A 16,447-nucleotide genomic window follows, 5' to 3' on the forward strand; every position below is an offset into this window, starting at 1 on the left:
AGCACTAGGATAAGTGATTATGAAGAAAGTGAGGACTGCAGATGCTGGAGATCAGAGCTGAAAATGTGTTGCTGGAAAAGCGCAGCAGGTCAGGCAGCATCCAAGGAGCAGGGGAATCGACGTTTCGAGCATGAGCCCTTCTTCAGGAATGAGGAAAGTGTGCCAAACAGGCTAAGATAAAAGGTCTGGGAGGAGGAACTTGGGGGAGGGGCGTTGGAAATGCGATAGGTGGAAGGAGGTCAAGGTGAGGGTGATAGGCCAGAGAGGGGGTGGGGGGGGGAGAGGTCAGGAAGAAGATTGCAGGTTAGGAAGGCGGTGCTGAGTTCGAAGGTTGAGACTGATATAAGGTGGGGGGAGGGGAAATGAGGAAACTGGAGAAGTCTGAGTTCATCCCTTGTGGTTGGAGGGTTCCTAGGCAGAAGATGAGGCGCTCTTCCTCCAGCCGTCATGTTGTTACGGTCTGGTGATGGAGGAGTCCAAGGACCTGCATGTCCTTGGTGGAGTGGGAGGTCATTTTCTGCGGGATGGAGGCAACATGAAAATGGCTTGTTGGTACCTGGGACATTAGGGGGCATGTGGGGTGGGGGTTAGGGATTGATCGCTGAAACTTTAAGGGCATGATAGTCCCACTTAAAACTGGTCCTTCTGCTTTGCATCAGACAAATATTCATACTCAGCCAACATTTATAACAATAACACTGGTTAAATTATGAACGATCAGCTGCAATGGCAGTACTGACAATGAAAACTATTAGATAGAAACAATTTAAAAGATAAATGTAGAAGATTTCAAGTGATGAATCTGTAACTATTTACTTTGGTAGGCGTTCCACTGAGGGATTGTCCTTTGGAAGAAAGATTGTTGATACCATGTCTTGGAAACAAATAGTTTCTGCAGTTTGTGTGGATGACATCCTTGTGTTTTGCCATAGCTTGCGGGCAGCAAGTATGTGTTGCTGTCAATTTTCAGCAATCCATTCCACATTTTATAGAAAATGTTCCATCAAACCAGGTCAATATCCTAGTATGAAGAGGCAAGTGTACCAACCTGCCAGCCTCAACAGGTGATGAACCTGATTCAACATCATTCTGCTTTCCCAGAACAATAATATAGTGAGCAGGGTCACTTTAAAGGAGATGGGTCTGCCAATTCAGGAAGATACCAGCCTCCCCCTCATGCCATCATGCCATCTTCAAGAAGATCTGCATCTTAATTTTTTCTATACTAAGTAGATTTGTATTTCAGCATCATCCCAAAGGCACAGGCAGTCTTTCTCACTCAAATGGTAATTCCTCAAAGAGAAACTGTATCAGTGAATCAGGCTTTCCATCCTTACCTACATGTACTTCTGGCAGTTGGATAATTTATTTTGATGCTCTGCTAGCCTGAGGATACCAAAGTCATAGGTAGCATTCTGGCTGAACAAGGTAACTCAGCAAAAAGTAAGCTGGAACTCAATGCCACTCCTTATGCATTTACTCCAGAATCATTGAGGATAGGCTTTGGGATAAACATAAGTTTCACATTAACACTACAGAAGGAAATGTGGGGAAATGCTATAATGAGCAATGCTACAGAGTAAAATCTTTAAAAATGCATTTCATTTGCAGAAACCACGTTGACATTTAGTTGGCATCTTGTCTTTTACCTCTATGTGGTGGGTTTTCCAACAGGGTATCATTGTTACATGAAAGACTGAGAGCATGCAAATTTTGGAAATGGGTAACTTTCCAGTTCCTGCATGGACATTGTTAAATGTGGTAAACAAAATGATGTAAACTATCGAAACAATAACATACATCTGTTTAGTATTGCTTTGTAAAGATGATTTCAAGTGGAAATTGCAATTGAAGATTTTTATGTATGTGCAAAATGACAGAAAAATCTGCAGTGGGAAATTCCTTTGACAATGCAATGGTACATTTGCTGCATGGTACATTATATAGCCATACAAGTCAACAACTCACAAGTTGGATATTAATCTGTAATAAGGTAGCTGGTTGAAACATGCAGTTCATATGCTACAGGCAGACTTACAGGGCATCACTTTTGCCTGTTTATGTAAGGCAAGAATCAAAGCAGTCAGGACAGATTGTATCCATGATCATGTCCTGCAGCCAAGAAATGTACCAGTGGCAAGACCAGCTTCAGACAGTCTTCTCTCCACTAGAAGACGGGAAATAAATGTATACACAAATGGATCCTTAATAGCAATTTCTCAGGCACATTCCTATTTTGTCATTGGTGATTTGATCCATAGCTGTTTGGAAGATTACCAGGTAAATCCAGTTCATCGCCCAGCAGTAGCCTCGATTTTTAAAATTCATTCATGGGATGAGGGCATCACTGGCCAGGTCATTATTTAATGCCCATTCCTAGTTGGCCAGAGGGCACTTAGGAATTAATCACATTGCTGTGGATTTGGAGTCACATTTAGACCAGACCCAGGTAAGGATGGGAATATCCTTCCCTAAAAGACGTTAATGAACCAGCTGGATTTTCCCTGACAGTCAACAATGGATTATCATTAGACTCTCAATTCTGGATTTTGAATTCAAATTCCATCATCTGGTGTGGTGAAATTTAAACCAGGGATCCCAGAATATTAGAGGAGCAGGAAAATCGACATTTCAAGCAGGTATCCTTCATCAGGAATGAGGCTGGAAGCCTCTGCATAAACCACATCATCCCTCCAAAGTATCTCATCTACATCCCGCACCTCTGCCCTCAAACCCCACCCCTCCAACCGTTCTGACCTTCCACCCCACAAATCTCCGCATAAATCGTGTCATCTGCCGACATTCCCGCCACCTACAAACGGACCCCACCACCAAGGGTATATTTCCCTATCCGCTTTTCGCAAAGACCATTCCGTCTGTGACTACCTAGTCAGGTCCATGTCCCCCAACAACCCACCCTCCCCTCCTGGCACCTGCCCCTGCCACCGCAGGAATTGCAAAATCTGCGCACACACGTGCCCCCCTCACCTCCATCCAAGGCCCCAAAGGAGCTTTCCAGATCCATCAAAGTTTCACCTGCACTTCCACACATCATTTATTGTATTCGTTGCTCCCGATGCGGTCTCCTCTACATTGGGGAGATTGGAGCCTTTTTGCAAAGCCCTTCAGGGAACATCTCTGGGACACCCGCACCAATCAACCCCACTGCCCCATGGGTGAACATTTCAACTCCCCCTCCCACTCTGCTGAGGACATGCAGGTCCTGGGCCTCCTCCACCGCCACTCCCTCACCACCTGAAGCCTGGAGGAAGAACGCCTCATCTTCCACCTCGGAACACTTCAACGCCAGGGCATCAACTGGACTTCACCAGTTTCCTCATTTCCCCTCCTCCCATCTTACCCCTGTTCCAAACATTCAGCTCAGCACCCATTCTCATGACCTGTCCCATTTGTCAATCTTCCTTTCCACCTATCCGCTCCACCCTCCTCTCCGACTAATCACCTTTACCCCTTCCCCCATCCACCTTCTCCACAGTACCCCCCCCCCATTTATCTCTGCACCAACCACCTCCCCCACCCCCCCAAACCTGGCAGCTTCCACCATCATTCCTGATGAAGGGCTCCTGCCTGAAATGTTGATCTTCCTGCTCCTCGGATGCTGCATGACCTGTTGTGCTTTTCCAGCACCACTCTAATCTTGACTCTAATCTCCAGCATCTGCAGTCCTCACTTTCGCCGATACCAGAATATTATCTGGGTCTCGAGATTAACAGTCCAGAGATAATACCACCATGCCTTTGCCTCCCCTGTATGAAAAGATATGGCAACTTCTGGGGCCCCAGCAATTATTTTGGCAAGTTTTCTCTCCATAATTAGAATTTTTAAGGATTTTAAAGCATTTCTTCAGCCTTCTGAGTGTAGTCTTCCTGAGCAGTGGTCACCATTTTGTTTTAGGCCTGTTGATGCTTCCAGGCCCTGATTGGACTGTCGGCTCTAGTGGGTGAGTCACCATTTTGCACAGGATGACAACTCTCTGCCACAAATCATTCACGATCTGCCATCCATAACACCAAGGGGCTATCCTGCCGGCCAGCCCAGTGTGTTGTGGACATACATTTCCAATCACTGCCAGGACTCAAACATTTTTACTAAAATTCTACCTACTGTTCTTGAGCAAGGTTTCTCACTCTCCTATTATTACAGGCCTCACATTAACTTACTCCTACTTCTTTCAGTTTAATATTATATATTCACTGGTACAATAAGCAGCTGACTAAACTACCATTCGCGAGTCATTTGTTTTGACTGCAATGAGAAATAAAACACTTATATTTCAGACATCAACATGCTATAATTTCATAAACACAGAAATTTGAGAAGGTAAAATGAAATAGGTAAAAATGTATGATTAGATAAGGGCGCTTTCACTGAAAATTAAAATGAATGCTAAACCCAATTTATTCAAAAAAATAACTTACAATGAAGCGTCCAGTCTTATTTGAACAAGCAAATAAACGGGGCTGAAAGTCATCTGCGTTGCTTTGCAACAGAGCTGAGGTTTGGTAAACCTGCTTGCCTCCAAGTCCAGTCCAAAAGTCATCTGGTGAGGGAAATATTTCATAAAAATTCACAAATAATTTAAGTGGAAAAATGGAAATGAATGTGCTTTACACCCAATGGGATTTCTGATAAGCAAATCTTACTTTTATTGGCAAAGTCTGAGCAGTGTTGAATTATTTGGAGAGGTTTTTTGCTGTAAAATGTAGCAAGTTTGCTTCTCATATCGCACCAAACTTGCCTCATTAATTACTTACCTGCCCATACGACGTCTCCCATGTCCGATTTCCCCTCCATCTTACTACTCAGTGGCTGTCTGTTGTAACAGCAACATCACTTGCACCTGTTTCACTTTTAAAAGCCCTGCACAGTTCTAAAGATGAGTCATATCAGACTCACAATGTTACCTGTTTCTCCCTCCACAGACGAGGCCAGACCTGCTGGGTTTCTCCAACACATTCTGTTTTTCATTAAAAGCGTGTTATGCACCTGGATGAGCACTGACGCTGCCCAGCTTGTCAGAGAAAGGGAAGATGGCACAGTGGTTCTTCAACAGGGACATGGAGATTGAGGTGGATAGAATAGTCCAGAGGAGAGGTGTCCTCTTCCTTAAGCTCACGCCAGAGGAGGCCATGCCACCACATCCTGCCAGCCCATTCTGAGGTCACCATTCGGGTCAGTGCCATCTGTACGATGTGGAGAATGGACAGCAATGCAGAGAGAAGGCCAATGACCTGCACCAAGATGAAAGCTACACTTGTTTTTTCATACCTCCTGCTCACTCTTTCACTGCTCCTGCATCCATTTCCCACTAAGGTTCGGGCTTTGCCGCTCTCACTATTGTGTGCAAACATCTTCCCAAACACAGTCGTGTTTCCCCCTCCCCACAATCTCCCATATGATTAACCCTGCGTACCTCAGTGCCACCCACTGTACTCTCACTCACTGGCCCCCTTTTACTCATTATAGGAGAAGACAGGCCATAACAGAGCAGAGAGAGCCCATTCAAATGGAGAGGTACCCAATAATTGTGTCCTTACCCCTATAAGGTGAAAATCCTGGTCCTTACCAGAATGGGTGAAAGAACCACTTCTGACTAGATGCAGAAATATCCAACTAAACAAATACTACTCTCCATCCCAAAGAAATGGTCTATTTAACCCTATTGTCACTCTCAGTCTGTATGCACCACTTCTAACCACAGGCCAGAATGCCTTCTTGCCTCTTCTCTCTTGCAGGTTCCGCTGTCGTCTCCACGACCTCAGTGGACAGGCCCCTGGATCCCCCAGAAGCAACATTCTCATCCTCTGTGGATGAGGGTATTGAGCCCTCAGAGGAGGCATCAACAAAGCTGCCTCTTGTATCATCCCCGGACTTTGCCAGACTAATTCTGTGACATACCTCACAAGTTGTTCAGATCCCTGTAAGATTTCACCCTCTGATAATTTTTTAAAAATACATGTTTATTCACAGATGACAATCTTACCAGGTTCTTCCCCTTCAACAATCCTGGTTGGCTTGTATTGCAGGACAGATGTAAGATATTTAGCTCCATTCTCTTCCTCACCACTGGCTCCTTTTCCAATCCAAACATACGTGGTTTGTGGTAGTTTTAGCACAAAAACATCATTAGAGTTCAGAGACAAAGCAACCGCATCAACCTGATAGCAGAACAGACAAAAGAAGCCATTGAATTCTGCACAGTCATCTTTCACAAGTTTGCATACAGGTTGGTACCTGTGATCTATCACTGAGAGATAACTTTAAGTAGAGAGTTTGCCATTAATAAACATAAACAAAGCGGCTACAAGACAAAAATGCACATTTTAACCATTGAGTTAGCAGCATTATCTTGGATGTCTAATTATGAGAATAAACTGTGTCAAATTTTATGTACTATGGATGCGTCTGGAAGAAGAACTTAAAAAAAATCCGAATAGAAGTAATGGTGATATTCCTATTCTTTTTAAATAGAGGAAAGATTTCAGAGGACCTGGGCCAATGTAAATAAATGTCCCTTTTACAAAAAGGGAGAGGCATAAACTCTGGCATTGGCCCATCATCATAATATCAGTAGGGAAAAGGACAGAGCTGAATCATAACATATGTAAAAAACTGTCATTTTCATTGCGTTACATGAAGGGTTTCTCTCCAGACCTACAGGTTTCCTGATCAATCATCCCAAAGCTGTCTCATTAATTATCTGTCATACCAAATACACCCCTCTCTTTGATGCCAATCCAGTTTCGCCACATGCCACAGCTGGAAGTACACTGTACTTCCGGAATATCCCATGATCCATGGCATAAGTACCATTACACACCCACGCAGACCTTCCCTCATACACAAGCTTTTTCTCATATGTACACATACACCTCCCCCACTCACAGCAACACACACACCCTCTCACACATATCCCATCACGCTCACTCACACACTTAACCAAGTTTACATACACACACATATGCACACATACCCTATCACATGCACTCACACCCACATGCACACACTCACATGCAGACTCAACCTACATGCGCACACATATAAGCTTATGGGGTGAATTTGATTTTGCAGAATTACATTTATTTTGCTCAAAAACTGCATGAATCCATGTAAAACTCTGTAAAACTATACAAAAGGTTTGTCAGTCTGACATAGCTTTGAGACACAGACAGACTTCCGACCTATTGTTTAAAAAGCTGAGCTATCTTGAGAATGTAATTTAAAAGAAGTTCTGGGATTTACATAACAAAGAACAGAAACCAGCATATTCCGTTATAAAAGATGAAAATTTTAATCTAAGATTGTTTACTGTATCACATCTCCATGACACTGGACTCATTTGGCTGTAAGTTCTGTGAGCATAGCTCTGAAAGCTAGTGCTTCCAATTAAACCTGTTGGACTATAACTCGGCGTTGTGTGATTTTTAACTTTGTACACCCCAGTCCAATACAGGCATCTCCAAATCAGTCAAGCACTCTCAGTCTGGATCTGCCCTGGATAACGCATGATATTTGCTCTGGACATGGCAGATAAGGTGCTATCAGTGACTTGCTTTGCAAACAGGGATCTGGAGACCTGTTGGATGGTTTGGTGAGAGGGCCGACATCCTCTTCCCACAGGAGGCCTTCAGCACCAGACCTTGCCAGCCTGGTCTGAGGTTGTCACTCGGGTCAGTGCAGTCTCAGCTGATATATCATCCAAGTCTATTTCCTTATGTTGTGACGTACAACAGAAGAATTGTTAGAAGATACCCTGCTGAAGTGGCAAAGGTCCCTAGTGGGCAATGTTGAGACTGCAGGCTGATCCATAGAGAAGATTCAATGGATCCCAGATCCAGGTGAGTTGGAAGCATTGGGCAAGAAATAGTATCAGACAAACTAACAGGCCTAAAGTATCATACATCCCCTGGTCCTGATGGCTTGCATCCTTGCTACAGGGATAATGGATGCATTGGTTACAGTTTCCCAAAAATCATTGGATTCTGGAGAAGTATGAGAGGATTGGAAAACTGCTACTGTGACACCCCTATTCAAAAAGAGAGGTAAAAAGCAAGCGATTATAGTCCGATTAGTTGATCATCTACTGTTGAAAAGGTATTGCAACCAATTATTAAGGAAGCAATATTTGGAAAATCACAATCTAATCAAGCAGAATCAGCATGGCTTTGTGAAAAGGAAATCATGTGTGACTGATTTATTAGAGTATTTTTGAGGACGTCTCAATTAAAGTGGATACAGAAGAACCAGTAGATGGACTTTCAGAAGGTGTTTGACAAGATACCTCACAATAGGTTAAGTTATAAGAAAAAAGCCCGTAGTGTTGGAAGTGGTATGTTGGCATGGTCTGAGAATTGGCCGATGGGCAGGGAACAGCCAATGGGGATAAGAGGTTCTTTTTCAGGTTTGCAACACATGACCAGCGGAATTCCACAGGGATCAATGCAAGGACTGCAACTACTTACCACATACCTTAATGATTTGGAGGTAGGAAGTGTAGCCAGATATGCAGATAACACAAGAGAAGGTGGAAAGGCAGGTTGTGAGAGGAAAACTGTTTACAGAGAGGTATTGCTAGATAAAGTAACTGGGCAAAAAGTTGGCAAATGGAGTACAATTGGGAAAATGCAAAGTTATTCATTTTGGAAGGGAGAACAAAAGAACAGAATATTATTTAAACAGAGAAAAATTGCCGAAAGCTGCAACATGAAGGCACTTGGGTGGACCTGTGCTTGTACTTGTGTACTTGAAAAACAGAAAGCTAGAACAAAGATGCAGCAGTTAACAGAAGGCTAATGGAATGTGCATTTTTAAGATGGTGCACTCTGATGCTACTGAGTGTCAGTAGTGGAACGAGTGAATGCATGTGGATGAGATGCCAGTCAAGTGTTTCATCACAGTCCTGATTAGTTCCGTACAGATAGTGGACAGGCTTTGGAGAGTCAGGAGGTGAGTTAAATGTGGGACATTATTCCTAACCTCTGACTGCTTTTATCACCATTATGTTAATGTGGTGAGTCCAGTTGAGTTTTTGGTCAATATTAACACCCAGAATGTTGCTAGTATTCTGTGATGACGATATCATTGAATATCAAGGGGCAATGTTAGATTCTCTCTTTTTGGAGATGGTCTTTGCCTTACATTTCTGGAGCATGAATTGTCAAACCATGCTGGATCATGCTACTTTTGGACAAGGACAGCTTCAGTATCTGATGCGATGAAACTGCTCCTTTAACAAGGTTATGTTGTCCTTGATTCTTTTACAGAGAGATCATAAAAGACACAGACTCCGAAAAGTCTATGTTTGAAAGATTTTAGAGCCAATTTGATTATAGCTAACAGATACTGCCTCAGACAAAAGGCTTCTAAGTTAAAAAACTTATATAATGACAGGGATGTGGCCAGTTCTCCCAGCTCAGCTTTTCTCTGGTTCGATTTGGTTTTTTGGCAGTCTGGCTATTCACTGAAAGTAGTCAGGCATTTTGAGGCTGCTGATCAAAGAAACAGCTGCATGGAAGAGAGTGTCCCATGCTACAATCTCTCTCTCTCCTGTAAGACCCTGTGTTTTATTTTACATTTTGTGTCAAGGGGTGCTTATGGGGATTGTTGCAAGTATTGGGAACAGCATCATTAAATTGGGATGATCTGTTGGGTTTTCAGATAGGTTAAATTACTCTGTATTCTGTTCTATTTTATGTTTCATTTGGCAATCTTGTAAATAAATTCTGTTTTGTTCAAAGCTAAAACGTTTGACCAGCTGTGCATCCACGTTACACCTGCTTAAAACAACGAGCAAAGTTAGGGTCTGGACTACTTTCTTGAAATATTTTGAAGTGGTCTGGCCTGGTCCATAACACTGAGGAATCATGAATGGTGTTGAACATTGTACATCTATCAGCAACCATCCCCACTTTTGACCTTATGATAGAGGAAAGGTCATTGTTAAAGTAGCTGAAGATGGTTGGTCCTAGGACACTATCCTGAGGAACTCCTGCAAAGATGTCCTGGGGCTGAGATGATTAATGTCCAACAACCACATCTTTCTGTGTGCTAGGTATGACTGCAACTCATGGGGAGTTTTTCACCTGATCCCAAATGGCTTCAGTTTTTCTAGACCTCCTTGATGCCATACTGTCTGCGGAGGCCAACCTTGTTATGGCCTGGGCAGGGTAATAGTTGGTGAATTATGCTTTTAGCAATCAATATTTATTTATTTAAATATGGCAGATGTAATTCTGAATTCAGCACTGCCCACTTCGCCCCGTAACATGGGAGTGAGATCAACAGTGGATAGAAAGATGGTGGGCTATCCAGGCTACATATTTTACTTACTCTCACTGAAAACCTACCTAGCAAGGCCATGTAATATTCCATGATTATGATCTGTCAGTGCATCAAGGAAAAAAAGTACCCAGCAGTAACACTAGGCATACTTCCAACACAGTGCTGATCTGAGTAATACTGTGTTGTCTTTTTAATATACCAATTACTTGCTATCTGTGCTGATACATTTCCCCTTTTGCAATGTGTCTGAATTTTCCTTGTTTCATTTGCTTTATCAAATGCTTTCTGAAAATCCATACACAATATCTATTGAATTCTATTTATTTATCCAATTAGTTATTTCTTCCAACAAGTATGCTACATTTTTCAAACTAATAGAATGAAGGTCCCATTGACAACTGAGTAAATAAAATAAAGACTCCCATTAATGTCTGTATATTTCGGAATGACCTTCCTACCTCCACAATTCTGGTAATAGTGGCCAGATTCCTTCTGATTTGAAAAAGCCGCTTTGGAGAGACAGGGGCTTGACCTCCTTTCCGCGATGTTCCATTCTTATAAATAATAAGTGGCTTGTCTTTAAATAAGCTTAGCAGATGAGAAGGTTCCTTCCCTTGTGTCACCCGAACCTTTAGAAGAAAGAAGAACAATAGTAAACTAATCCAAAGTGATAAATGCCATGCTCTAAAATACTGAAGCAGTCACATTAATATTAATTTCTGCACAAGTGCAATTATTGTCTTTCTCATCAATCATTTGTTTAAGTTACTGTGCAGTCACAAATAGCCACCTAGCATTCTTTCCATTATACTTAGATTTCACTTTTCAGACAAAATTACTGATCGTTTCAGCACGGACATGTGCAATCCCTTTTTTTTAAGCAATGAATACTTGCATCAGTCAAATGCATATCAAAACATAGTTATAAAACAAATCAATGTTTTGGAATTTCAAGCAGGTCTAAATAGAATTTATTACTTTGATAAAAAAGGTTCTTTGGTTTGAATCATATCTCATAGGCTAACAGTTTACATGCAGTGAAATCATTGTCAAAAGATTGAGCAGCGTTATTTGATTGTTGTTACATTTGATCCCTCACGTGAGGTTTGCTATCGTACTCACACAGCCTCGACTCTGGCTGCAGTGTTGTAGTGTTAATGAGTAACTTAATAGCGCCAGGCAATCCGAACCCTTTTCTTTTTGTTTATCGGATGTGGCAGGACCACCTTTTATGACCCATCTCTAATAGCCCTGCAGAAGGTGATGGTGAACTGTCATCTTGAACTGCTGCATTCCTTTGGATGTAAGAGCACCCGTGATGTTGTTAAAGAGGAAGCTGTAGGATTTTGATGCAATTATAATGAGGAAATGATGCAGTTCCAAGTCAGAATGGTTGTGGCTTTTTGAGGAACTTGGATGTAATGCTGATTCCATTCATCTGCTGCCCCTTTCTACCTGGGTGGCAAAAGTCACAGGTTTGGAAGGTGCAGTCAGAGGACATTTGGTGAGTTACTGCTATGCATCTTGGGAGGTAGTTACCCAATGTTGCTCCTATGAATTGGTGGTGAAGGAAGTAATTGCTGAAGATAATGGATGGGGTACCAGTCAAGTGGATTGCTTTGTCGTGTATAGAATATTGTTGAAGCTGCACTCATTCAGTCAAATCGTGAGTATTCTATTTAACTCATTACTTGTGCCTTACAGGCGTGGGATAGGCTTTGGCAAGTCAGAAGGTGAGCTATTCATTGTAGAATTCCTTGCTTCCCACATGGCCTTGTCCCCAGGGTATATATGTGGTTATTCCAGTTATATTTCTAGTTAATGGTGAGACCCCAGAATGTCAATAGTAGGGGTTTCAGCATTAGAAATATCATGTTTACTCTATGGCCTTTCAAATGTTCTTCTAAGTAATTTTTAAAAGACTTGAGAACCCTGACCTCTACCAACCTTTCAGGAATTGAATTCTAGTTACCCACTACTCTTTGGGTGAAAAACAATCTCCTCAAAACCTCTCTAAACCTTCTGCTCCTTATCTTAAAACTCTGCCTATTGGTTAATGACCCTCCTGAAAAGGGGAAACGTTTCTCCTACCCTATCAAGACCCCTCAGAACTTTGAAAACCTCAATTAGACCCTTCCCACAACCTTCTCTGCTCTCAGTAAAACACCCCAGCTTATCTAGTCTCTCTCCAAAGCTGAATCACTCCAGCCCAGGCAACATCCTGGTCAATTTTTTCTGCACCTTCTTTGGTTCAGTCACATCCCTCCTATACACAGTACTTCAGTTGTGGATTAACCAACATCTCCATCATAACCTCCTTGCTCTTGTATTCAATGTCTCAACTAATTAAAGGCAAGTATCTGAAATGCACTTTTAATTACCATATCCACCTGTCTTATTGCCTTAAAGGATCTATGTATACCCAAGATCCTTTTGAACCTCTGTACTTCAATGTGCTAGTCCTTAATAGTCCTCTTGTGCCTCACAATTTTCAGGATTAAATTATATTTTCCACTTTTCAGCCCCTCTGTATCATTCTGTAATCTAAGGTTTTCTTACTTACTACAGCACCAATTTTCAAGTAATCTACAAATTTACTCATCATACCTCCTACACTTGTGTCTGAATTATTAAATCACACTGAAACAACAAGAGACCCAGCATTAGGCTCTGTGGTACACCACTGCAAACAGAATTCCAGTCATACAAGCTCTGCTTCCTGCCACTAATTCAACTTTTGATCCAATTTATTCTGGCTTCCATGGGCTCACAGCTTTTTAACTACACTGCCATTTGCGATGTTGTCAAAGGCTTTCCTGAAGTCCATGTAGACCACATCAACTGCACTACACTTATCGACATACCTATCTACATCTATATCTCATGGAAAAATTCAAACTTGTTAGAAATGATCTTCCCCTTCCAAAGTGATGTTGACTGTCATTGATTAATCCTTGCCTCTCCAAATGGACATCAATTCTGTCCTCAGAACTTTTCCCAATAGTTTTGCTACAACTGATGTTAGACTCACTGGCCTGTAGTCTCCTGGTTTATCTTTACTACCCTTCTTGAATAATCATACGACATTAGTTGTCGTCCAGTCATCTAGCATCTTTCCTGTGGTCAGAGAAGATTTGAAAATTAAATCCCATTAATGGAAAGTAATGAATTGAGGACTGTCATAACCAGAACACTAAGTGAGAAACATTCACAGGGATAATCTATTAAGGAAGTTATAATCAGGAATATTCAGTCTACAATATATTTTTATCATTAATAATATATAATGTTATACTCGTAATTTTTGCTTTCTTAAAATAATAATAGTCCGGATGCTTTTATCCAACGGTAATATTTAATTTACAATACTGTTACCAATTAGCCTGGATAGTTATCAAGTGTATCATACATTTACAACTCAGGGTTGGAGAGATGATTAACAGGAAAATATTATGCATGATCTGTCAAGTGTTTGGAATCAACATTTTTTATTGAAAGTGATAATTTAATGGATTTATGTTAAGTATCAGCAGAGATTGGTGAGATAGCAGGTAAAATGCACAAATTGTTTAGCTGGTGTGAAATCTGAGTCCTTTACTGCAGGTCCTCATTCTGGAGTATTGCAGACACTCTGCTGCAGCTCACCAGTTCTCTGAAGCTGGAAATAGTCCTGCTCTCACATTAACAAATGAATTTTAATGGGCAGTATGAACACCAGTATTAGGCTGGAGTGTTGGGTAACAAACATGCTTCAGCCATTCTGGGGAATCCCAACTGGTATCTGTAGCCTGCTAATGGTAAATGAGGTGCTGCAAGGCTCCTCTCTGTCTCTCTCTCTCTGTCAGGGAAAAAAATCCTACATACAGGAGCTTCTGAGCAATTGAAGGACCAGGACTGCCATGAGGAATGGTAGCCACTGCTTTGATAGCAGCCAGCCAGGAAAAGCAGTATGGATTACTGGTCCTAGAGGAAATTAAGCGAGGTCAGATCACTTGAGCCAAACAGCAGGCCCAACAGTGTTGAGGTCATGCCACGTTTTCACTGCGGTGTCCTTTGATGCTAAAAGAGCTCTTTGTGGGCCAGTGTTCACCAATCAGAAGAATTCATCCCAAGCCTGTTGAGAACAGTCCAGGTTTTCCAAGAAATCCCCCCATGTGACAATATACTATCACTGGTATAGATATTTTCTGAACAACCTGTTCACAGATCTTATTACACACCACTGGATAAGGTGAGACTTGAACCTAGGCCCTTCACCTACAGGTAGGGACATTACCACTGCACCACTAGTGCCCTCCCCCATCACTGGTATAAGCATAGAAACTAAATGGCTTGTATTTGCCACCTTAAGAGCCTCAATTAGCCCCTGGATGAACGGGTCCTCCTCCCACCTATGATACAATTCAACAGCATAAAAGAAGCAATGGACACTCCACCAACCTGCTTCACCTCAACATTTAAGAACCCACCTTAATTCTAAACCTAATCCTAGCTAATGTTCCCAATGTCAATTCCACCCTGAGTCAGCTAACATTTACAGCTGGACATATGCAAGATGATCACAAAGGTGTGAGTGCAAGAGTCATAAATAGGGTGCAAATAAATATTTTTGAGTATTTTGTCAGTCAAGGAGGAGCATTCCAGCTTCAGCTGCTCCTGGCCTCACCAAACGTGAGTGGCTCTTTCCCAATAAACAAAAAAAAACTGTGGATACAACAAAACAGGAAAGAAACTAACAGAAATTACTGGGGAAACTCATCAGGTAAGCAGCATCTGTGGAGAGAAAGCAAAGTTAATGGTTTGGATCCTCTGCCCCTTCTTCAGAACTGATTATACTGAGAAAAAACTTGGTATATGCTGTATTTCCCATTTCCCTAATTCCGAGCCTGTATTGTGACTGGCCTCTAGTGGTTGATTGAAGGACTGCTGTCTCGTCCATTCACTTCCCAGTTCAAATTGAGAGTGTGTGCACAGCACAGGCTGTGGTCATTTGTGTCTATAAATTACAGATCATATCTGATATACAACTGGAGCAATTTTATAAAATTGTACTCGCAGCTTACAATGAGGCTGCTTTGATAGTTTATTACAGCATGTTTTAAAACAGAAAATCAAGAAAATCTAAACACTTCAATTTCTAATTTCTGCTCTTGGTGGAAGTGATGACTTTGAAAATACATACTTAGAACATGGTCCACTTTAGACTTGACTGCAATCCCAGCTGTAGCTGTTATATGATCTGTTACCTTCTTTATAAAGCAACAAATTCATCTTAATATGTTTTATCATGTTTTACTTTTCTGGTAATTGTATTTTATTTGATGTTTGTATGATGACAAGTGATGTCGGCTAGTAACCTTTCGCATTAAAACAGACTGACCTACCTTTTACAGAAACAAGAAAATAAATTTCTGGAAAATCTCATCAGATCTAGCTGCATCTGGGAGAGAAATCAGAGTGAACGTTTCGGGTCCAGCAACCCAATTTCAGAACAGTTCTGAGGAAGGGTGACTGGACCTGAACATTAACTCTGTTTTCTCTCCAAAGATGCTGCCAGACCTGCTGAGCTATTCTAGCAATTTCTGATTTTGTTTCTGATTTCCAGCAACTGCAGTTCTTTTGGGCTTTTTTCTATATTTTACTTTGGCATTTTGCCAACCATAACACTCAATTCATCTCTGTACGCTTTCATTTAGAGCTTTATAGTCTAATTAAATCAAATTATTTTCTGAAATTTCATCCTGACATCTTTACAAGCATGAGAACCAACCTCTTGTAATTATATCATTTCTTTATATTGACAGGAGTCTTCACTGATACAACACTGACATCTGCTTAAAAACAGAAGCACTTACTTGAACAGCTCGCCCACCAAGTGACTGATCAAGATTGACCGTGAGGAATGCTGACATAGTGAGTTCATCTTTAGTTGCATGGGCTCCTTGCCTGAAATAAATCAAACTGACATAATTAATTTTCCTTTTCTTTATAAATGGGGGGGTTGAATATAATTTTTTCAAAAGTTTGGAGGGGATGGCCACATGGTATTTATTGTCCATGAGAGACCAAACTTGCAGTCACATGCAAACTGCTGCTTACTACAGTGGGGACATTTCGACTTTGGCTGTTGATGATGTGGATGGCC

The 16,447-nt window shown here is 41.6% G+C and overlaps 1 protein-coding gene across 1 annotated transcript in view; it reads right to left on the reverse strand.

Moving 5' to 3' along the window:
* The window catches only part of LOC122549799 (scinderin), a 110,213-nt gene that overhangs the window by 12,503 nt on the left and 81,263 nt on the right, over nucleotides 1-16,447 (reverse strand). The window contains exons 10-13 of the mRNA XM_043689846.2: nucleotides 16,158-16,248; nucleotides 10,761-10,931; nucleotides 6,005-6,179; nucleotides 4,440-4,561 (exon numbers count right to left, since the gene is read on the reverse strand). Of these exons, the coding sequence (XP_043545781.2) occupies nucleotides 4,440-4,561; nucleotides 6,005-6,179; nucleotides 10,761-10,931; nucleotides 16,158-16,248 (559 nt within the window). The remainder of the gene's footprint in view (nucleotides 1-4,439; nucleotides 4,562-6,004; nucleotides 6,180-10,760; nucleotides 10,932-16,157; nucleotides 16,249-16,447) is intronic.

This window comes from Chiloscyllium plagiosum, unplaced genomic scaffold (genome assembly GCF_037043375.1).
Source record: "Chiloscyllium plagiosum isolate Xiang-an unplaced genomic scaffold, Cpla_swu_hap1 HiC_scaffold_5, whole genome shotgun sequence".
NCBI lineage: Eukaryota > Metazoa > Chordata > Chondrichthyes > Orectolobiformes > Hemiscylliidae > Chiloscyllium > Chiloscyllium plagiosum.